This window comes from Cydia splendana, chromosome 23, assembly GCF_910591565.1.
Source record: "Cydia splendana chromosome 23, ilCydSple1.2, whole genome shotgun sequence".
Classification (NCBI taxonomy): Eukaryota; Metazoa; Arthropoda; class Insecta; order Lepidoptera; family Tortricidae; genus Cydia; species Cydia splendana.
Genome location: NC_085982.1, coordinates 9,415,893 through 9,441,050, shown reverse-complemented (window position 1 = coordinate 9,441,050; position 25,158 = coordinate 9,415,893). Strand labels below are relative to the sequence as shown.

The 25,158-nt window shown below is 37.4% G+C and overlaps 2 protein-coding genes across 3 annotated transcripts; both read left to right on the top strand.

Moving 5' to 3' along the window:
* The first annotated feature begins 1,302 nt into the window (after positions 1-1,302).
* Positions 1,303-10,984, top strand: LOC134801764 (uncharacterized). Of its 2 annotated transcripts, none has more exons than XM_063774360.1 (5): positions 1,303-1,414; positions 1,638-1,902; positions 5,407-5,565; positions 7,151-9,394; positions 10,040-10,984. In XM_063774360.1, exons 2-5 carry the CDS (start codon positions 1,713-1,715, stop codon positions 10,135-10,137), a joined length of 2,691 nt encoding a protein of 896 aa, XP_063630430.1. In that variant the 5' UTR covers positions 1,303-1,414; positions 1,638-1,712; the 3' UTR covers positions 10,138-10,984. The 2 variants fall into 2 exon arrangements, with proteins under 2 accessions (XP_063630430.1, XP_063630429.1); XM_063774359.1 differs by having other exon boundaries at positions 1,314-1,503.
* A 7,211-nt stretch (positions 10,985-18,195) lies between these two features.
* Positions 18,196-25,136, top strand: LOC134802019 (porphobilinogen deaminase). Its single transcript, XM_063774637.1, has 7 exons — positions 18,196-18,506; positions 19,001-19,073; positions 19,445-19,631; positions 21,064-21,146; positions 21,557-21,738; positions 23,082-23,241; positions 23,815-25,136. The coding sequence occupies exons 1-7, from the start codon at positions 18,456-18,458 to the stop codon at positions 24,312-24,314; spliced, it is 1,236 nt and encodes a 411-aa protein (XP_063630707.1). The 5' UTR covers positions 18,196-18,455; the 3' UTR covers positions 24,315-25,136.
* Positions 25,137-25,158: the final 22 nt, after the last annotated feature.

Genomic DNA, 25,158 nt, shown 5'->3' with positions numbered 1-25,158 from the left:
ACAGTACGAATAGCGGTGGGGAGTTAGCCAATAGCAAAGGACTTGAACGTCAATATCGAATTAGCCCTACCGTTTCAAGGCCATCTCTACGGCTACGTTTCGCTCTTCATAGATAAACGCCCGTGAATAAAACGATGCAATCGTGTCGTTGTGTGCGCTGAACGGGATGCACTTATGCGCAAGCAGTGTCCTTTTCACTCTGCCTGCGATAAATGCGATAGAAAATAGTGTACTTTTGAATAAGTTTAAAATAGTATCTTCAAACTATCTTGAGCTGCTTCAAGGTATAGCCCTAGAATGAATGTACAGTTATAAATATTTAAAAAGTTTCCTACGTTAATGTGAATTCATCATACTTAACACAATTTTTTGCCTCGCTATAGGTATTCGGATAGAATGGAAGCATAAGAATCCTATATAAATTATAATTATAATAATGATTAATTATTGCATATAATTAAAAAAAAAATCGCAATTTGTGATCTTTACGTGAGAAGTTAAGAACTATGAAAACCCCGTCCCAGTCCCAACCCCTTGTAAGAAAAAAATAAGACATGATCGATCGAAAATAAAATAATATAACTTTTTTTACCTATGCAATTTAATAGGTGCATACTTTTACAAATTTAATTTTTTGGTTTATTTTACTAATATACTTAAGGTTTTTTTTTCATTTCGTAGTAGAAAATGCACCTTAAAAATGTATGACTTGATAGTAGTAATCAAATTTATCTAGAGTCAGTCCATGAAAAGTCTGCAGCGGATTTGATAGCCCACGCAGTGCACGTGTTATACTTGGTCAAGCAGATCTTGTCAGTAGAAAAAGGCGGCAAATTTGAAAAATGTGGGCGGGAAGGGATATCGTCTCATAGAAAATTTGAATTTCGCGCCTTATTCTACTGACAAGATTTGCTTGACCATCTATATTTTAAACGTCAAACTTCTATGAAATTATGACGCATAAATGACACTTACACTGCGTGGGCTATCAAATCCGCTGCAGACTTTTCTTGGTCCGACTCTAAAAAAATAATAATAAAAAAATGAACTTAAATGGAGAAGTTTAAAAAGTTTTTAATTAAAACTTTCCAACCTTTCCAACGGACGTTGAAGTTTTTGAACGGGGATCAAATACATTGACGTTAATTTAGCTATTAAAATGTATTCATTTCTATGATACAAAATCAACTCAATTGTATTACGTTAAAGTCGGTTTTAATTTGACAACATACAGAACTTTATCGTGCTAACCGGTTTATTCAACGCGTCATGTGACGTCACCTGCATTGATCGGACGACACGACCGTCAACCGATGATTTCTAACAACATGGCGGACATGAAATCAGTTGTTGTACATCAAGATTTGCACTTCGTGGATTAATTTTAATAACAAAACATAGAACTTTTTAACTAGTAAATTGTTTAAATCAATTTATGCGCTAGATGTAACAGTAGAAAGTTGTGACCGTGGTTATTTCTACGCCTCTGTGATGTGATTTTAGGTAAAACAGTGTTGAATAACAATTTAAGCCGATTTAATTGCATTTCTTTGTCACATTGCAGCGCACGTTGTCTTTTATTAAATTAGGATCAATCCTTTACTCGTTTATACTCATTGTGTTTCGTTTTTTTCTAGATATCGGGGCGAATTGTTAGAGAGAAATTGTGGTCACTATTGTTGTCTTTCACTTGGTATCTGGTCAATAGTACCATGCCGCGGCGCGGGACAGAGGCCGTGCAGCCGCTGGAGCCCCCTAAAAAGAAATCTAAAGTTGTTTTAGAGCAGCTTTCTTTGTTATGCCCGATCTTGGACGCTAGTTTTACCGACGACGAAGCCTTGCCGCCAGGTATCGTGTTTTCGGACATACAACAGAAGAAATGGCGCATTGGAAAGCCGATAGGTGAGTAATTAGCTCTAAATAGTCGTTAACAACTTTTTTTACCATTATAACTGCTATTAATACTCAAAAATGAGATGTGAGTTATCAATATGATAACCTAAAATTGTATACATAATATAATCTAAATGTTGTGAAATAACTATTATATATTATTGAAGCTACTATTTAGTAATATAATTTTCTCTCAAAGTTGCTTCCAAAGGTGTACCTCCAGTGCTAGTTATCTATACACAATAGTAAATCTATACAGAGCAGTTAACTATTGTGGAGCAACACTGTGAAACAGTAAGTTACTATAGTTCGTTTTTTTTGCATTAGAAATAAGGTAAACAATGTTGATGTGTTTTTTAATTGAAAAACACGTTTTAAAAATAAGTTACGGCAAATATGTAACAATTATGAATCTAATACAATCATTTATGTTCTTCTGCTTTCTTAAGTAATAGTTATTGATTTTTAAAAAGCGTTTTTCAATTAAAAGACATGTAGATATCGCTTACCTTCTTTCAAGTTCTTTCTAATGCTAAAAAAAAATGAACTATAGGCAAGTTACCTAATGTTACCATGTTGCACAGAGTTGCTCCAAAAATGTTTCCGGTGTGGATGCACCTTAACAGGGAATTTCTAGTTCTTGCCATACAAATTACAAAATACCAAAGTACATAGTTTAGTGATGACCAAAAATATAACATACGTCTACTATAAATGTTGTTCCTGAATTTACTTTCTTCTCCTTCAACATTGTCTTAGGGTGGTATTCCACCTGTCTAATCTTGGTCCAATGAGCATTGCATATCACTCTCTCACTAAGCGAAATGTGAGATGCAAATATACACATATACACATTGGACAAAGAAATTGGACAGGTGGAATACCATGCTTAAATAAAATGTATAACTAGATATATCTTCTCATGCATAAGAATTTGTAATACACTATGGAAAACTTAACTGGATTTCTAATGAATCCTGATCTCAGAGTAGAAAGATTATAGGAGTCGTCATGCTCCCAGTCATATATTGTGTCGCTTAACTTCAAACTTCTTCAAAATACAAAATTATTATACCGAACATTCTCCTCACATGTGAAAGTCATTACCAATATTGGCAAATTCACTCTGCAAAATTGCAGGGCATAAGCCAGAAAAAAAAATACTCGGGTAAATCCATTATAGTAGGTTCCATCGAGGAGTTAAGCCCAGTCCTTTCAAGAATATTCAACGACATTCTACTTACTACTTACCGGTTCATCTCCTGAACAATGGGGAGAATTACACACATTACATCTTCAAAAAAGGAGCCATCGATGACATAAACAACTACAGGCCAATAAGCCTAATGTCCAACATTTACAAAGTGCTCGCTAAAGTAATTCTTAACAGAATAGCAACAGTGCTAGATGAAAACCAGCCAATCGAGCAAGCGGGGTTAGAAGAAACTTCAGCACAATAGACCATATTCACACTGTCAAGCAACTACTTCAAAAATACAATGAATACAAGAAGCCTCTGTACATGGCGTTCATTGACTATTCAAAGGCATTCGACAGTTTGAACCAAAATCACATCTGGACAAGCTTAAAGGAGCAAGGAAGAACTGAAACTTATACCCGCATCATCAAAGACATCTACCAAAAAAGCAAGGGATCGATAAAACTAGAGTCTAAAGGAAAGGAATTCCCCATCGAGGGAGGTGTAAGACAAGGGGACCCTTTATCACCCAAGCTTTTCTCTGCAGTGCTCGAAAAATTCTTCACGATACTCGACTGGGAGGAGTATGGACTCAACATAAATGGCAGAAGACTAAACAACCTCAGATTCGCGGACGACCTAGTACTGATGGAGGAAGATCCCAAAAAATTGGAGCTTATGGTCCAAAACTTGTGCGAGGAGAGTAAACTCGTGGGGTTGCAAATGAACGCAAGTAAAACAAAAATGATGACAAACACAACAAAAGTAAACATAACAATAGATGGAAGCGCTTTCGAATATGTCGATGAGTATGTGTACCTGGGTCAAATCATTTCCCCCAAGGACCAAATGACGAAAGAAGTCGACAAAAGAATAGCATGTGGTTGGGGAAAATACTGGCCACTAAAAGAAATAATGAAAAGTAAGGACCTAGGAACCCACATAAAGAGAAAGACGTTCAACACGTGCATTCTTCCATGCATGACATATGGATGCGAAACCTGGTCATTAACAGCAGAACATAGAGACAAACTCGCTAAATGCCAACGTGCTATGGAGAGAAGTATGCTCGGTACAAAACTAAGAGACAGAATCCGGAACGAGGAACTAAGGCGAAGAACTAAAGTAACGGACATACTCAAGCATATAGACCAACAAAAGTGGAGGTGGACAGGTCACATGCTGCGAGACAATAAGGAAAAATGGAGCAAGCAAGTGACACACTGGTACCCACTCGGCTGTAAGCGCAAAACCGGCAAACAAATAACCAGATGGGAAGATGACATCAAGCTTACTCTAGGACCCCACTGGACCAGAGTTGCCTTGGATAGACAGCATTGGAGAGAGTTGGAAGAGGCCTATGCCGACAGGCACACCACATTAAGAGACATTCTATAATATAAACAATGTACATCCACAAACTAATAATCGAATCTGTATTTACAAGTGTCTCTCATACGTGGATTAAAGGCTTATTTAATTTAATTTAAATCCATTAGACCCTGTCAGCAAATATGTATCTACCCCAGTGGTTCCTAAAGTTGACTGGTCTCCAACCCATCTAAGAAATACTGCCAAATTCAGGACCCACCAATGTCATTTTACAATAACCAACTAAAACAAAATCTTAAAAAAGAATCTAGTTTAAATGTAAGAAATCCGCAACACAGGCTTCGTCCGTGGCTACAAATGCAAATCAGCAACATGCTTCATCCCAAACATACTAATGATTATTATGAGTTGCTTAACTTCATACTCGGGTAAATCCATCTATCAGATTATGCGATTTTGGTATTAAAAGGTAATAGGGTAGATATTTGCTAAGAGGGTCGAATGGATTTACCTGAGTTGAAGTTAAGCAACACATATCGGCAACAGGCTTCGTCATTTCTTTGAATAATAATGTACTTAAGTTAAATAAAATTATTTTAATTATTACTCAAAAGAATGATTAATGGTGTGGCTAAAGTCGACCGTGAACACACATCTGTTTTATGACCTTGCTAAATGGGAAACTCATTAGTGGAAATGATAGCTGCAATTTTATTAACGCGCCTACAAAATGGCGCTTTGCTCGGCGATTGCTCAGATGGAGCAAAATGGATTTGCTCAGTCCATTGTTTTGAGGACAAATAAAGATTTTAGTGGATCTTATGTCATTGGAATAAGTATAGAATATTTTTTTTACTATTTGAATTTAGGCCTATGTTCAGCAGTGGACGTCTTATGGCTGAGATGATGATGATGATGAATTTAGGTAGATTGATTTGATGTGTTGGTCTGTATAATATTGTTTAAATGTATTTTTTTTTCAGGTCGCGGCAGCTTCGGTCGAATTTATCTGGCGTCTGACAATGTGGACAAGGAGGTCACTAAGCTGAACGCCAACTATGTGGTCAAGATAGAACCGCACACCAACGGCCCGCTGTTTGTGGAAGTGCATTGCCTGATTCGTACTTCACAAGTGGCAAAAAGTAAGGATATGTTATACGAATTCATTCAATTTGTATTTTAACGGTGTTGGAAATCGATTTTTGCACTCTAAATCTGACCTTCCAACACATAGGCAAAAATAGGCCTTGTTGGTATTAGTCTGGTTTCATCACGAAATTTTCCTTCACTAAAGAGCCCTGGGTATCAAAAGATATATTTCGTACAAAGTTTCAAGAAACTCAGTGGGAAAGTCAGCGTCAAATAGATAGTGATAGACAAATCATCAAAATAAATCGCTAATTACAACACATCCATATTCCTATCGTAAGAAAGGTTTGTTGCCACTTTGGCTATCACCATGTGTTTGATGCTGCCTGTTCCAGACAGAAGAATCTAGCAGTGGCGGCGACTCCATACAACCCGATTCCCACCGGCTTGCCTAACATTTCTTGCTACATATACCAAACTTATTATCCATAACGAAAACACTACGTAGTACTTGGTAGTATTACAGCTTTGTAATAGATTTTTCAACCAATCATAGCGGGCGCGCGAAGTGTAGCTTCTCGAGTCTAAACTTCACTATTCATTGATGAGCCACCACCACAGATACGAAAATTCACGCACACACGCATAAACTCCGCTATTCGAGTCCGCGTATAAGAGCTCAAAAATAACTCGGTCCTGCGTCGAGTTATTTATTTGAATAAAAACCTTAAATGTAAGGTTTATATTGGAGTGTGTACTGTGTAGTGTTTCCACAATTTTTTCTTGCATCATTTGAAATAAAAACCTTAATTCAAGTCAATAAGGTTTATATTGGAGTGTGTAAAGTTTTCCACAATTCTTTAATGTTGCCATATAAAATATTAATTGAATGTTAATGTGGAAAATGTTATCGTATTTCGCTGCTATTAATATCATATTTTGTGGAAACCTTGAAAATACAGATAACTTTTATTACTGAGCCCAAGAATCTTATGTAGTTTCAAATTGAGTTATTTATTAACGGAGGTTTCTTCAAATAAAGTCCTGTTTCTAGATCTAGCTTTTTTAATTCGTGGATGAAAAAGAATATCATGGCAACATTCATACGCCATTCCCGGTGTTTTACAAACATTTCTTATTGGAAAATTATATGTGATTTAGTTACTTTTGTGCATAAATTGATATTTAAAACTTACTTAACCAGTGAAATTTAGTTTTGCTAGTATTTTGTGTGTTAGTAAGTGTTGTGTATTGTTCGCAGTGCAGGTGTATTTTTAAGGTCAGTTCGTGTTTTTTAAGAATAGGTATTTTTACGTAGCCCATTTTGATTGTTGTGTTGTAAATTGTTTGCTAAATGAGTCAACACGTTTACCACGCTATCTTTTGAGATTAATTAGTGATGACAAGTACGGCAAAGGTTATATTATATACTACTAGGGGCTACACTGCAACGGTTCGCGTCCAAGGTCACATCTAGCGCAGAAGAAGTACCTAATGTTAGGTTAGGTAGGTGTTTTTTTTTTTACTACGGGTTACCTAGCAAAAATTCTCACGCGCCGCTACTGGAATCTAGTATAGTACTGTACCCTATTCTGCGATAGTTGAATTTCTCTAGTAATAACGTTTTTGTTGTTTCAGTAAAAGCATGGCGCCAACAAAACAAACAGAAACGCATTGGCATGCCAGTATACATTGCAAGTGGATCCTTTATAGACAAAAAGACTGGCATGAAATACAGGTTCCTTGTCCTACCTCGCTACGACATAGACTTGCACAAAATCATCGCTCGGACCAAAGTACTAGACTTGAAGAATGTTCTAGTACTCGCTCTGCAGATACTAGATGTCTTAGAGTACCTACACAATCAGGGATACACACATTCGGATATAAAAAGCTCAAATCTCATGCTCGGATTTGAGGGTGGCAAAATAAATAAGTTCCCTATGGCAAAAACTTCACAATCTTTCCAAAAAGAAACAAAAGAAGTAGCAGTGTTGTCAGGAAAACACAGGCGAGTCAAAAGTGGGAAGTCTAGAGCCTCAAACTATTATGATGATGAGGATTATGTGATTAAAGACTCTAAAGGCTTAGATCTTAACAATAGTTGTGATGAGAAAAGACTGGCGAGTGTTAAACAGCTAAGGAAAATACTAAACGATAGAGACAGTAGGACTTTACATAGGCACCACGCTTTCAATCTCAGGCAGCTATCCAGTTATGTCAACTATGAGGACATGACTAGCTCAGTTTGCTCCGATCAATCGTACCAGAAGTTGCTTGATGATTTTGGCAATAAAACTCTCATTAGAACCACTGCAGAGTTCTATGAAGATGCGAAAAGGAAGAAAACCGATACAACTAATGATTACGAAATACATAAAGAGGCAATTCTTTCACAGTCAAATAGACAGATTTATCTATTGGACTATGGTCTTGCTTCAAAGTTCCTAGATTCCGAAGGAAAGCATAAAGATTTCGGCATGGACGCGAGGAAAGCTCATGATGGAACATTAGAATACAGCTCCAGGGATTCTCATATTGGAGCTCATTCTCGAAGGTCGGACCTTGAGACTCTCGGTTACAACCTGATTGACTGGCTTACAGGATCCTTACCTTGGAAGACTACGGAAGTTCTTGCTGAACCTGACTTAGTCCATGCCTTGAAGAAAAACTACATGAGCGATATAAAGTCCTTCTTAAAAACCAGCTTTAAAACCGAGTTTTATCCCCAATTCATGGAGAAATACTTGGAATACGTCACCAGCTTGGAATTTACAGAGAAGCCAGACTATGACCACTGCAGACGCCTATTCAAGAGTGAATTGATGAAGAATGCAGATAAGGAAGTGTCTTTGAAGCTAGCTGAACCTCCAAATTCACCAATGGGCCGAAAATTGTGTTATTCAAGAAGGTTTGGCAGGAAGAACACTCCAGCAGACTTTTTATCTAGAAGTGGGATCAAGAAAAGCTATGAAAGAGAGAATGTGTGTTCGCTTGAAAACGATCTGAAGTTGGAACTGTTGAAGCAAACTATCAATATATCCAGTGAGGGAATAAGGAAGCCATGCACTTCCAGAAACTTCTTCGTTTCCGATGCGGATTTGATCGCTCGTCTGAAAAAGTCGCTCATGCCTCATGACATTTTAGGCAAAAAGTTGTCCCCGAAAAACTTACGATCAAAGAAGAAAGTGCAGAAACGCAGAGGCAAAAGAACGCACAGAAGTAGCATTGGGAAGTTTGGGAATTTCATGGGTTCCGCTAAACAGTTTACTTGGGCTGAAATATTAGCTCAAAATCCAGAGGATATTATTCGTAAGGAGCGTAACACAGCCAACAGTGATGAAGATGATGATGAGGATACCTGTAAATACAGGATCAGGAAACTGTCAGATGCATCATCGGAAGGTAGCGACTCTCTCCAGTCCCCACTGATGCAAAAAGACTACTTGCAAGGCGTGAAATGGACACCCGCTATGAAAGAAGTCTTAGCTAACTTTAAGAAAAGGCTTGCAGGCAAAGGTAAAGACACCGAAGAGTTACCGGAGGAACTCCAAGGATATACTCCAGCGATGGTTAAAATTCATAGGATTAAAGAAAAAAGAGAAGCGAAAGAGATGGAAGCTGTGAAACAAGTAGACGAGATGCCTTCGGAGCCTGTTACTAGAACTACCAGGTCAATGAAGAAGAAAGTAGGAAAACCGAAGACTGAAGCAAAGACTAGAAGGAATAAAAGAAGTGTGGATAGCGTTAAGATAAAGGAAGTTAAAGTGGCTCTTGAGAAGTTGGATGTGAAGATGATTGAGCCAAAACCGAAGCCAAAGGCTAAAAAGAAGGAAGTTAAGATTGTTGAGCGCCCAAAGTCTCCTGCGGGCAAGATTAAAAGTAAGTATAATTGATTTCTTTTTATTTTATATATCTACACCAGCGGTCGGCAAACTTTTAGCGGCCGAGGGCCAAATAGTAGTTACCGAAGACGACGCGGGCCGCACTTTGTTAATATTGATGACTATATCAGACATTGTCGATTGTCAATATTACATACAAAATAGCCAGGGAGGCTCGCGGGCCACAAGTGAGAGGTTCGCGGGCCGCATGCGGCCCGCGGGCCGCTGGTTTCCGACCGCTGATCTACACAGTCCACATATCTAGGAGATTAGTGGCTAAAATAAGGTGTAATAAGGCCGTAACGGCCATTCCAGATTTAATTACTTGGATGTGTCTAACATCCAAGTAATTAAATCTGGAATCTAGGGGCTCACATGACTACTATGGATGAGATAGTACGAGTATGTCTTCTATTTCAGGAAATTGTAGTAGAAATTTGTTGCGAAGATATAACGACAATAGCAATAGTGCTAATTGTCAAACTGTTATAAGTATATCAATAAAATTATCCTCCTTACATCCTCGGATAAACAAAGCAATTATTGTTGAAATTAATATTGATTTCCACAAAGATTAATAAATTGATCCTAAAAGTAATGTACATTCGTGTCAAAAAACCGATTAAAACCAACTTTTTTTCAGGGTCATCACCAAGCAGATCAACAAAATCTTCAAGAACCAGAGACACCACCGTTCTTAACAACAGACGCCGCCTCCGTAGCAGCAAGCGGACCGCTTGACGCTGCGACTGTTGTCAAACCGACTCCATTCAACCGCCTTAAAATAGGATAATCATATTTAATAGCCCATATAATGCGTAAATTAGTGCAAAATATTGAAGCCCTAAATTGGACAATGCGCGTCAAATACTCGTTCTCGATAATAAAATTGTATAGTGCCCGTACATTGTAATGCCGTGCCGTTATCATGCCGTACAGAGGGCCGCGAAAACCGAAATTGGCAAATTGCGGGGATCTTTCTCTTTTGCTCCAATGAAGGCGTAATTAGAGTGACAAAGATGCCCGCAATTTGCGAACTTCGATTTTCGCGGTTATAGGCTAGAGCTCTTTAACCATCAGATGTGCGGATAATATATGTTGCACTATTTTACGCGTCTTTAATATTTCATTATTTACGTCTCTGCAAAGTATTAAGTATGTACACACACACACAAAAAAGGTATGATACACAATATAACCTATAAATCATTTTTAGGTTATACAATTATTATTTATTCATTCATCTTGTTTGATTTTTATCTGCTTGGGGCTATAGAGATTTGTCTCTTATTTTATTACCTATGTACATACAACTTAGCAGAGCTGACTCTAAAATAAATATCAATTGTTTTGGACAAACTTGCCTATTTGACTTTCAGATATTAGTGGACCTTTCGAATTTTTATATATATTGCTGTTCGTTTGTAAGATGTCTGTGATTGTTTTATATTACTTCAATAATATTCGCATCTAGAAATTTTGACTTGGGCCGTACTCCGTAGTTAATATTCAACTTATACGTTAAGTATAATTTCGTGTATGTTTTCAAGCTTTTGTATTCTCGTAGAAGTATAATGATTTTGTTAAATAAGAATAAATTTGTATTTTATTAACACCTCTCTTCCCTGTTAGGATATCTAGTCAAGTATTCAGCAAAGTGAATCACAATGCTATTTCTAGAGTTAAAATTTTGTGGTCGCTTTTTGGTAGGCTGAGCTGAGACCCGGCCGCTTCATTTCATACATATAAAAGCGCTCATAGAATCCTCTTGTGTAAACCACTATGTGCAGAGCGAATCTACACGGTTTGAAGCTATGGTGCCTTTCCACGCTTGCCAAGCCTCGACAAGCGTCAGGGACGCAGTTATGCGTTAGAGGGAGCAAGCCATGTTGCTATCTCATTCCATCGCATAGCTGCGTCCCTTCAGGCTTGTCGAGGCTTGGCAAGCGTGGAAAGGCAACATAAATAGGTTTGGAAACCAGGGAGGTGTATTTTGCCAGGAAATTTTATTGGCAGCAGTGTCACAGAATAAATAATAGTACTATCTACGGTTTAAGACATTTATTTCTCAAAAGATTTACATAAATCACTTACTGAGAAAACAATAATTTTGCTTAAATCTAAATAGGAGAGGGTAGCATGCAAAAACGGTAAACGACTTAAGTACAAAGGCGCTTGGCAACAACAAGCGCGGTGCAAATATGTTATGCAGTGCGTTGAGTGAGTTGAGTCCAGTTAAACCGAACTGGTACGTGTGACGACTGGTTAGTTATAGGGTGGTTTAACTTGTTAAGCAAAGCATGTTAACTGTGGTTTAAAAATTATGCAAGTATATATCTATTATTAAAATATTATTGAAAAAGCCTTAAAAGATGTTTGATAAGATTATATTGAAAATAAATTATTGATAATAAGTACTTGGCGTATAAGCAGACGGCCTACCTAGATTTATTATTTAATACGTGTTGTTTTAGTGCTCTTTTGAAGACCGTCATTGACTTGGCATCTTTGACATCCTTTGGTAGTTTGTTGTATAGTTGAGCTCCTTCGTATATTATATTCTTTTTCCCGTATAGTGTTCTGGGTGGACGAAGGAGTATGTTATTAGCTTGTCGCGTCAATCTTTTTTGTACCTCTGATCTTTTAGTGAACGTTATATGGCTATGTATATCTTTATTTATGATTTTTCTTACAAGGATGCACGTGTTGTATACATAAGTTTGGGAAATATTTAGTATTTTCGTCTCCTTATATAGAGTGCTAGTAGGTGTAAGGCGCTTATAATTAAATAATACTTTTATTATTTTATTTTGCGAAATTTGTAAGGGTTTTAGGTTAGTTTTGGAGGCCGATCCCCATATTTCTATCAGGTATTCTAGATTAGGCTTAATGAGTGAGTTATAAATGGTGTAACGAACCCTTTTTGGCAGACAGCGAACAATCTTTCGCAATGCACCCGTCAGTGATGTAATTTTGGAACGTAGGGAGTCGATATGTGGTATCCAGGATAGCTTATTGTCCAGAATAAGGCCAAGGTATTTCTCCTGTTCTACTGTTTGTAATGTTACACCATTTATTACTAAGGGATCATGACTTTCAACAACTTTATTTTTTGCAGCAAATATGATGTACTTAGTTTTAGACTCATTAATCGTTAATAGGTTACAAAGAAGCCATCTGTGGAGTAAATTTAGATCATATTGTGCTTGCTCTATCAGAGTTTCTATTTGCAAGCCAAAGTAGAACAGGCAGGTATCATCCGCGTATAATGTTAGGTGTGCCTTTAATCCAATGTTATGCATATCATTCACATAGATTAAGAACAGCAATGGTCCTAAAATAGATCCCTGTGGGATTCCGTATTTGACTTCACAAGGATTGCTTTTCGTTTGACCTAGCTTTGTAATTTGTATCCTATTATTGAGGTATGATTCTAAAATTTTAAATGCATTTCCAACAATACCTATAGAATTTAGCTTTGAAAGTAAAAGTGTATGGCTCACTGTATCAAAAGCCTTTTTTAGGTCAATAAAGATACCAAGTGCAATGTTTTTCTTATCTATATTTACTTTTATTTCTGTAAGAAGGTCTGTAGTTGCCGAGAGGGTGTTTGACCCTGAGCGAAAACCGTATTGTTTGTCGGATAGGAAATTATTATTATCAAGATGTTCTGTTAGTCGCTGATGTATAAGTTTTTCAAATATTTTTGATGTTACTGGTAGAACCGATATGGGTCTGTAATTGCCGGGATCAAATTTATCACCAGATTTAAATACGGGTCTTACTTTGGCTATTTTTAGTGAATCAGGGAAAACTCCGTCATCTAGGCATCGATTGATACAATTAGCAAGATTGTCACATATGAGATTTTTGACGCATTTTAGGATTTTTACTGTGACACCATCTAATCCTGAACTGGTATTTTTATTTAATTGGTCAATTATTTTTGCTATTTCGTTAGTGGTCGTAGGTTTAAAATTAGCAAGTTCTTTCTTTAAAATTGCAACGCCACTTGGTGTAGCATTGTGATATTGCTGTGGTATTTTATTTGCTAATGTGGAACCTATGTTAGCAAAGTAATTATTAAAGCATTCACAGACTTCTTTACTATCTGAACATATTTCCGATCCTATTTTTAACTTAATTTGAATGAAGTCAGATTTAGCTTTATTATTCGAGAGGTTATTAATCAGATCCCACATCTTTAAAGGCTTTCCCTTACATAAATTGAAAGCTTTATAATAATATTCACTTTTGGTTGCCTGAATCAGATTAACAACTTTATTTCTTTCTGTCCGTAGTTCTTCCTTTAGATTTTGGTTATCCATCTCTCGTTTACTCTTCTTCCATAATGTATTGCGACGGTTTATTGCCTCTATTATGTCTCTGTTTATCCAGTCATTTTTGGGTGGGTTTAGAATTTTTATTTTTGTAGATTTATTTTTATTGATATTACTAATAAGTAAATTTTCTAGAACTTCATAACTGTTAAGTGTATCATTGTTTTTAATATGTTCCATAGATTTATATAACTTAGTATAGTTTACTGATTCATATTCTATTCTTTGTATTGGAATTTGAGGGCATCCCTTCATTTCGATGTAAATTTGCTTATGGTCTGACATACGAGGGGTGTTCAAAATATTCTCGGTATGAGAATGAAAACAAACAAGTACGAAAAGTTTGATATTTTTATTTTTCAATATACTCCCCCCCTATGTTCATACACTTAAGAGATCGATCAATTATTTTTTTTAATCCCTCATAAAAATATTTTTTATCTTTGGTGTAAAAATGCTCCTCCACTGCCGCCTTCAATGCTTCATCGTCAGAAAATTTATTTCCACGCAGATCCTTTTTAAGATTGGGGAACAAAAAGAAGTCGCTGGGGGCTAAGTCCGGGCTATACGGTGGGTGAGTAACAGTTTCAAACCCACATTCAACAATAGCTGCCTTGGCAATATGAGCAGTATGGACGGGGGCGTTATCATGCAGAAGCAGAACACCTTTGGTTAACTTTCCTCGCCTCTTTTCTTTGATTGCATCCTTTAACTGACGTAGAATATTAGCGTAGTACTGTCCTGTGATACTGACACCTTTTTCTTTATAGTCGATTAGTAATACTCCTTCACAATCCCAAAATATCGTGGCCATGACCTTGCCAGCTGAAGGCATGACCTTGAATTTCTTGGGATGAGCTGAACCCTTAATGTGCCACTGCATGGACTCTTGTTTACTCTCTGGGTCATAATGATGAACCCAGGTTTCATCTCCAGTAACTATTCTTTGCAGCACCTCATCAGGATTTTCACCGCACAGGTCAATAAAATCGGAACAACAAGCAACACGCATGTCTTTTTGAAGCCGAGTCAGCATTCGCGGAACCCATCTTGCACTTACTTTTGACATATTAAGATGGTCATGGATAATATCATGTACGGTACCAATAGAGAGATTGGTTACTTGAGCTATAGATTTTACTTTCACTCGACCATCTTCTAATATAAGTTTTTCCACTTTATCTATATTTTCTTGTGAAGTAGCTACTACAGGCCGGCCAGGTCTAGGGTCATCTTCAATACTCTCCCTTCCACGTTTAAACTCGCTTGACCACTTTTGAATGGTAGATAAAGAAGGAGCAGACTCGCGGTAAACACAATCCATTTCCTCTTTTATGGTTTTTTGATTTTTACCCTGTTTTGTCAAGAATTTTATGACGCATCGATGTTCTAATTTTGTTAACATTGTCAATTCGCACATGATGTCCGTGTTTGTTCAGCAATTGCAGAAAAACAAAAGAACATCTCGGTTCGAATTATACTTTTTTTTAATGTCAACGAATAAACCTTAGCGGCCAGTAACGAAAGAAATTTTAGAAGAGGTTGTAAGATATCAATACCGAGAATATTTTGAACGCCCCTCGTATTAGATTCGATTATAGCTATATGATATTCATGACCTTTGACATTCGACCATATATGATCCAGGATAGAGTTTGTTTCTAGAGTTTCTCGTGTGCAATATTGTTTAGTTAGTTTGTTGAGTATAGTATATCCGTGTTCACGCATTAGTAGTTTATATTCTTCAATACTCTTTGTTTTTTCCAATAGATTGTAATTGAAATCACCTAGTACAAGGGTTCTCCTCCTGTATTGCAGTTGTTCTGACAAAGATTCTAAGAATGTATCCGTATTTGTACGTCCTGGCTTATATATGACCCCAATGTCCAAGCCAAACTTCTCAATGTGCACCCAGAGAAAGTGGTTATCATCTTCAGTTTTTTCTTCGATGATATGCTGCTTTATGTCATTATGGACAAACATGGAAACACCTCCTCCTCTTGAGTGCGGTCGAAAATTATAGTAGTGGGTATAGTTAGCTAGATTTAATGAGTCTGCTTCAGTTTCAGACTTTATCCATGTTTCAGTTAGAGCAATGATGTGGACCTTACCAATGGCTTGTATTATACATCTTAGTTCATCCATTCTTCCAGTGGTTGTTAAGCTACGAATATTTAGATATAAAATTGTGAGTGCTTTTTTTGTTTTCAAAAGGTCATCATAATTACTTACAATTTGGTGTGTTATTTCCTTCTTTGTTACACTAGCGTTAGTTTGTACTTTAGAAGTTAGTTTTTTGACTCCAGTTGTATGATCTTTGGAACGCCTTTGATGTATTTTATGCCAATATTTGTTCCTCCACTATTTATACGGGCCTGCAGTTCTTCTTTTAGTTTTTTCATGTATTTTTGCTGATATGGCGTTTTATCGGAGTAAAGTTGTACATCGTTTCGGTCTATTTTTGTTCGGTTCTTGAGAATAGTTTTTACAGTGGACGCATCGTTAAAAGTGGCTTTGATAGGTCTTACCTTTTCCGGCATGTATTTCCCTAGGCGCACATTTGTTTTTGGATGGGGACAGTTTGCATCAGTCATTTTGATCAGCGTTTCGACTTCTTTAGCATCTGAGGCAGCTCGTGCGTCGCGATCAGCGGACTGCGGCTCAGGTATACCAAAGATTATTATATTTTTGTCACGCACACAGCGCTCATTTATTTCCTGTAGCATTTCATCGCACGTGAGGGCCATCTCCGATGCTGCTGGTAATCCTGAAGGTATTGACGCCTGCATATTTCGTACATCAGTTTCTAGTGAGGCTACTTTTAGAGCTGCGTCATTAGCATTGCTTCGCAATTCCGCGACTTCTGTTTTCAGTTTGTCCTGTTCTAAGATGAGATGGTCTGTTTTGTATTGTATGTTGTTTATTTGATCCTTTATGGTTGAAATATCTTCTGCAATACTATCCATTTTAGCAGTTTGCTTTTGACTAATTTCCGATAGCATGGAGATAATTTCCTTGCGAAGGTCTTTTAAATCACTTCTCAGATCATCATCATTTTGTGAACGTTTCCGTTTGCGGAGAGTTATATTCTCTGATTTAGCTGCCTCCGTCTCAGTCACATCAAGTTTTGTCAAATCTGGTTGAGATTGTCTTGAAGGGAGGTTCCCCTGGAGGCTCATTTTGCGTCAGTCGCACGTCGATAATTAACCGTTCGTTAGTCCTCCGTCTAACCGGGCCGACTTGCTGCGCACTGATAAGCGAGCTGCACTTGTTTCAGTTGCAAAAAGATTTAACACTTTCTTAGCTTGCAGTTAATATTCGTTTCTATGACATTGGTCTTAAGGTCTGATTTCACTCACAACATATATTAATATTTTTAAAATAAATCGTTTACACGTCCGCACTTAACGCTCTCCGCGCGCAACCTTTCTCGTTACAGAATCTAGTTACAGAAGACTCACTCTCTAACACAGTGGTGGGGAAACTTTCTTCATGGGGGGCCAGAAAGTTTAGGAAATTTATTTTGATTTGTGAGAATCGTGAGCCAATGTCATATAGCCCATATACTAATTATTTCATAGGACCGGCGGCGGGCCGGATAAAATCCATTCGCGGGCCGCAGATGGCCCGCGGGCCGTACTTTGTCCACCACTGCTCTAACAAAACGCGTCTGTTACGATCAGGACAGATATGGCCGCTAGGTGGCGACAGCGCCACGCGCGGTTTATGGCCAGCAGAGTATTATATTCTTTGATGGCCAGCCACCAAAATTGGTGTGGAACGGATGTACTTGTAGATATAAAGTAGCTAACACACTATCGCACCGCACCAAGGTCATTGTGGGACGCACCCATAAGTAAGAGGGAGAAAGAGATATCGCTTTCTTCCTCTTACTTATGGGTGCGTCCCACAATGACCTTGGTGCGGTGCGATAGTGTGTTAGGGGCTGTCCATAAATTACGTCGACTATTTTTGACCCCCCCCCCCCCCTATAATCATCCAAAAATCATGCTTCAAATGACCCCATTTCCTCCTACTTCATGCTACCGTCATCCGATGTCCAGACCCCCCCCCCTAATTTGAAATGACGTAATTTATGAATAGCCCCTTAGCTACTTAAGCGACGAAATCGTGGAGTGAGCCACGCCTGGCAGTGGCAGTGTAGAAGCGTGTTATTGGCGGCTTAAATTATTCCTACTACTCATACTCATACTCATATTTTATTGATAATATAGATTACAGGTCAGGCTTACATGACTAAACTACATTAAAGGTAGATTTATAAATACGTATACAAGATTCATACATTAAGAAGAAGAACTAACTTGACTTTTTAAGAAGTAACAGGTATTTTTACTTTAGAAAAAATTGTAATAGAAATACTTTTATTTTACCGGTAAAGTCATACGGGTCATCACTATAATTTGTGACAGTGACAGTTAATGACAAATCAGGATGACATGATGACAGTTGCACAATCAGAATCACCTTGCGAAAGCGATGTTTTGATTGAACTTTGATTTTTAAATTATGTGCCTAATTAACTTGTCCACTACAGTGTTAGTGACAAGTCACTTAGATAGTCCCAACCCAATTTGTTTATACAATAATTTGAATAATTGGGTGCAATTCATGACATAACCTTAAAGCTACAAACATCCTGTTATAATTTTATGTAAGTTATACTTATACAATAATCGGTGTCGGAAGTTATTGAAAATGGAAAACGAAGCGAAAACCGTTATACGTGTCGGTTCAAGGAAAAGCGAGGTAAGTTTGATTTAATTTGATTGTGATAGTGTCTTGAAATTAATTGCTGACATATTTTTTATGATAAGATTTTCCGTATCTACAGGCAACTAAACGTTTAAACCTACGGATAGAAACCTTAGATTATCGTTCTTGCAAAGATGATACATGGTCCAGAGAATTTATGGACAAAGTTGTTAATATCAAAATAAACTATAAGGTTTACCCAAACATGTACACCAGACTACTTATTAACATAATGTGTTATGTTCTCACACTTACTTAATATGTTGTTGGGCAAAAATGTATTCTTACGGGATATACTCCGCATCAATAGTAGCGGATGAAACAACACTTCAAAAGATATAGAGAGTGGTGTCTTCTTGTTCAGCTATTAGACATTAGTAGATGTTTTGAATGTGACTGACAAGTGTACATGTAAGCACAGTAAATATAAAAAAATAAAATTAAGGTAAATAGACACTGGTACTAACATTTTCTTATTTTTGTTTTAGCTGGCACTTATACAAACAAACTTTGTAATAGACAGCTTGAAGAAAGTACATCCAGAGAGAGAATTTACTATTGGTAAGTTGGTATTTTATTATATTAGTTTCTATTTGTTTAGTTCATACTTAATTTTAAAGTATTTTGTATTATTTAGTAATATTGGATTTATTAACTTGTTGAGAGCGAGAGTTAATTGGTAAGTAGTTAAAGAGTTATCCTATTCAAAATTTTTAGAAATTGTATGGGACTTAGTTAAGACCTGAACACTTGATTATAATATAAATATAATTTTAATATAAAATCATTTTATTATTAATATATCTATTGATGTTCCATACCCTCAATCATGTATTTTTTTTATCATGACCATTATAGAAGGCACTGAAAGTTTTCAAGCAAAGCAAAACATTATACACAGTCTCCTAATATTTTTTGTCTCTTATTTCCAGTAACCATGACAACCCTGGGAGACCGTATTCTAGACGTGTCCCTGCCGAAGATCGGCGAGAAGTCTCTCTTCACCAAAGACCTGGAAGATGCACTGAGGAATGACACGGTGGACTTTGTGGTGCATTCATTGAAGGATCTGCCGACGTCTCTGCCGGAGGGGTTGGCTATTGGAGCAGTGTTTGAAAGGTTTGTTTGTTAAATTTATAAGGACAATACCATCAGGTCAAACATGTTTTCCACTTTCAAAACATCTAAAACTAAAAAGATCATTCTGAAGACATAAGTCAAGTTTCTATAAGGTAATGTAAGTGAACTAACTTCATAGTAACAAGTCGTTTTGATGTTTCATTGTGGTGTGCAGTGCACTGTACGTTACACACACCTTCATATAATCTGTCTATATATTCCGTAGGATTATATAGACAGATTTAGGATTAAGGATTATATTTCAAAATTAAATCATACTTTCAACCAACAAGCTGTATCAATTGACGCCAAGCCTCACATGACGAACCTGCCAGGATCGCCATGTGAGGTGAGACACATTGAATGAAACAAGTAGGTTCGAGTATAGACGTATAATGGCTTAAATAACACGTGCATGCACTTATATATGTTATAAGGCTATGCTTTGTGTGTGGGTGAGGCATAGCGCACACTACATCATAAAGAATAGTCAATTTCACTGGTTAGAAAATTACCTGTGAGGCCGCGGACTGGACGGCTATCTCTATTTCATTAAAGTCTGCTGAGCATAGGCCTCTCTTCGAGTGCGCCACTTATCCCGGTCCTGAGCCAATCTCATCCAGATTTCCAGAAGTGACCCGCAATCTTCCGAATGTCGTCCACCCAAGCGCAATCCACGCGAGCGGTGAATCGCGCGGCACGATCACAATGTATGGACTTTAATGAAACTGTTTTGGACGACAGCGGCGCCGCGTGCGTCCAGTCCGCGGCCTTAGGACAATTTTAAATTGACAATCGCGTCGCGAGCAGTCGCGGAAAAATGTGACAAATCACAATTTTAAAATAGCTGCGATTATTTTGTCGTATATGCGCGCACTGCCATATAAACACATACGTTGCATTTCTGCGACAAAATTATCGCACGACAAAAAATCGTAGTGCGCGCTTGGCCTAATATCTTTGCTTTTTATTATTCTATCAGCCTGTATGAGAACATTGTGCAAAATAAAGTAAAAGGTTTATGTATCCACCTTTAAGCTTTATATAGTACAAATACACATTTTTTTATTAGCCTGGGTAAGTGTCCCACCCCCACAATAACACATGCTGATTAAAAATATTTTTCGTTGTAAAATATATGTACAGTCGAGGTCAAAGATATGTTTACACTTTTGCACCTTACTTCATTGTAATAAGGCATATATTTGACGTCGACTGTACCTACCTATGTAAAAGTATCGACACGGCCACATAAATAAGCGTAACTTCATAAAAAGCTCAACATTTATAACTATAGCATCTAAGTAAAGTTTACATTTAAGTTCGTCTATTTTAATGCAACTTTTAGCTTCCTTCTCTTTCCTTGCTTACATAAATATCATGCTACAATGATTATTTTTGATTCAATATTTATTTTTGAATGTTGTTATAGGGAAGATCCTAGAGATGCCTTAGTTCTCAGAGAAGACCTGAAAGAGCACACATTGGAGACCCTGCCAGAAGGCTCCGTCATTGGTAAGTTGGCATTTTGATATTTACAACAGTAGGTATTTGAGAAATTTTAACACAATCCTACTAAAAGATTTTGTCTAGAAATGTATGGTATGGTTAAAATTTGTATTCCTGTTCCTTCTATTCTCAGAATTTCGTTGTTAACTCCTCAAGTCAACTACAGCAAAGTCAACAACTCAACACGATGTAACAAAACTATAAATACTAGTTAATACGAGTTGCAAACTTTGGTACAAAATTATGGTTTTATTTTTATCAGAACATTGTATTTTCATCTATTATCATATTAAAGTTTGCAAAATTTCGTTCTAACCTACACACATTTCTTTTTTCTAGCCTATGGTATGTATAATTTGCGCCCGAGGCCATGACCAAAAAAAACCCTAGTTAAATATGTACTCATTTCTCTCAAGGCACTTCATCTCTCCGCCGCACGGCGCAGCTCCGCGGGAAACACCCACAATTGTGCGTCCGTGACGTCCGCGGGAACCTTAACACTCGTCTTCGAAAACTGGACGAAAACGGCGAATACTCGGCGCTGTTGCTGGCCGCCGCTGGGCTGCAACGGATGGGGTGGAGTAACCGGATATCTAAGGTTAGTATTCGATGTACATTTATGAACTGTCCTTAATTCACTAACAAGGCTCGACGGAGAAACTGGACGAAAGTGGGGAACATTTGGTTTTGCTCAGCTGACTGCCACGACTGTAGCGGTAATAACACTCGATCGTGAAACTGGTATAGTTATTTGTTCAGCCGTCGCCTTCGATAACTGGACGAACTCGAGGAATACAGATTTGATATAAATAGAAGGAAGGAAGGAAGGAACGAATGAAGAGTCGACGAGTCTGGTGTGTGCATTTAGTCTGGCTGATCTTATGACTTCTATTCATTTTGATATTGTATAGTTTTATAGTTAAGATTATGCTCATTCGAGTATAAGGTACTCGTACATTTATTGAATAAATAAATGAGATGAAAAAATGTACCTACACAGAAATTGCATCATCATCGTGCGTTTACAGTCTGTTCTTATCACTAAGCTGATATTGATAACATGGCCCGATAAACGAAATCGAAGTTAAAGTGGCATGGGAAAATATCGTGACTGGGTCAGTATGATAGCAGTTTTATAGTTTTCGAGGACCTTACATCAAATTGATTTTGGTTTAAGTAATGTTTTTTTTTTTCATTTAGTCATGTATACATTTATGCGCAGTCACTATCAAACTGTAGGTATTTTTCTAAATTTATACAATTCGATTTAAAAAAACTTTTCAATTTAATTTAAAACATGTTGAAATGTTCAAAAATAACTCAGTTATCACGGCCTGAAAGTTACTTAGCTACCAAAACACCCTGTATACATACCTATTCATATCTATACGGGGTGTTTAATATAGATGGGGTAGTACCTAAGAGACTATCAGGAACGAGGTAGATACATTTGTTTTATTAACCATATAATTTGTATGGTGTACCGAACTATTTGAATACTTTGGATGCTACCTAGTTATGACGCTGACTGTACCTGGTTTTAAGTTTTTATTAGTCTGGCAAGCAATTTCCGTCATTCAGTAGAAAATGGCGGCAAAAAGGTGAACGCGCTCGATTTACCTTACAAAATTTGAACTGCGCGCCTTTTTCTAAGTGGCAAAGTTTATTTACCCTGTATCTTTAGGTATTTCAATAAAAGTAAACAAAATCTGGTTCAAATGGCTCGTTAAGCCAGTTGAGGGTAGATGAAAATCATTACATGATCAAATAATGTACATAGGTTTATGTCAGGTCGTTCAGTGACTGCTTATATTAAGATTAACCAATAAATGTAATAACTACCCGAAAATGTACAAATTGTTTGTTTACTTTTATTTAAATACCTAAAGATACAGACTATAGACTATATTTGTGTGGGCCTAAATTTGATTTTCTTTTCAGATCCTACCGTGCGCAGAAATAAAATACGCCGTAGGGCAGGGCGCGTTAGCTGTCGAGTGTCGCGCCGACAACGACGCCATTTTGTCGTTACTGGCGCCCTTCAACCACGCCGAGACTTACTGCAGGATTCTGGCAGAGAGAAGCTTTCTTAAGACACTCGGTAAGTGCTAGGAAGGTGATAAATCGATACGAATACTGTGTGTATGTTATGTAGGTATATGATGTGTGTAGTCATGTCATATATATGGATTGTGCGCCTTAGAGGGCCTACCTATTTACAGTAATAACTACATGCAGTTCTTTACGGGGGGAGGCATTTGCCCAGCAGTATGACACAGGGTCTCAATAATAAAGTTCTTTATGCGTTGGTGGTACTGCCATCTAGGTGCCTAAATCGGAAACTTAAGCATGACATTAGAACTCGCGCCTATAAACAAAGGGCTCCTGTGCTGTCTCCTACAGTTACGCACGCTCCCTATAGGTACGTACTCATCGCACAGTAAGAGTCCTTACCGGGTTTCGAACCCAGGACCACCAGCGTCGTAGGCAGTCAGTACAAAATGCCACTCGCATGCCGCTATTTGAATCTGAAATTGCGACTCTTCAATACAAGTCAAATCAACTTGGATTTTGGCATTCCTAAAAACTGTTAATTTTTACTGAACTTGACTCTTCTCTTTAAAAGTTTGGCGAGGCTAAAAGCTTAATGACGATGATTTTAATTATTTGCCAGGTGGAGGCTGCAGCGCACCCGTCGGCGTATCCACAAGACTGAAGCCGTTCGACGCACAATTCAAACTAACCATAACCGGGGCAGTGTGGAGCCTGGATGGCGCAACCACCATAGAGCATTCCCTCGAACAAACCTTCCCACAGATAAGGAAAACGGTCAAGCACAAACTCAGCCCGGACGAAACCGAAAAAACCGGTAAAAAACTCAAAACGGACGTCAGTGACAACCCTAATCACCCCGAAGAAATAAACAGAAGAATAACGGAAAGGGCGGGAAATTTAAACTGCGAAGACACTAGAAGTTTAGAGGAGATACTGGCTTTAAAAACGCCTAAGATTTTTTGTGGGTTAATAGAGAACTCAAATATGCCTATAGATGTTATAGAGAAATGTGATGATTTGGGTAAGAATTTGGCTGAATCTCTTATTGCTAAAGGCGCGTTAGAAGTTATGAAGGTAACGCAGGATCTTATTAGAAGCTCTACTGTTGTAAAGTCCTGATTTTTGGTAATTTTTTTAATGGTCAATTTGGTTGTTTACATTGGTTTTTACTCCATAGACAAAAGACTTATATGTGATATAGAACCTTATTTACATGCACTAAGTTTGCTATTACAATGCTAGATTTATGACAATCACCGGCCATAAATAGTGTGTAGAAAAAATATATGGCCTGTTGAAAGTATACTCTGTCAAGCTATTTCCGTCAGTAGAAAAGAACGGTAAATTTAAAAAATGTAGACGCGAAAGGTTATAGTCCCATAGAAAATTTGAATTTCGCGCCTTTTCTACTGACAAACATGTTTGACCGGCTATTAGGACTTTGTTAGTTATCTTTTTGTTACACGGTTTTGAAAAAACATGTATGCAATAAATTATATGAATAGGTATGATGTTCGAAATTCAGAGTTTCTGTATTTTAATCTCTGTTACTCCATTGCAAGATTCAGAGGGCCTACCGCTGCCTCTCTGTCGCACTTGTAAATTCGTACGTAAGTGTGTCAGGGAGGCAACACGTCGAATGTGCTTCGCGGTCGGCCCTCAGACGGAGTTGCTAAAGCGAGTGAGTTATATTGCTTTGATTTTTTTTTTATATTTGTTAGCTTATCCAATCATGTTGGCGGGTGTGTGACATTTTCTGTCAAACTGTCGACAACGGAATTATTGAAAAATTGTACATATACTGTTGTACTTGTTATTTTATTATGAACAAATAGGTTTATATATACCAGTATAATTAGTAGATTTATGTGTACTTATTATGATGACATATATTGTTGAATTTTAATTTTACTTGTTAAATATAATGGTGACTGATGTGGGTTTCATACTTTTATTTATTCTT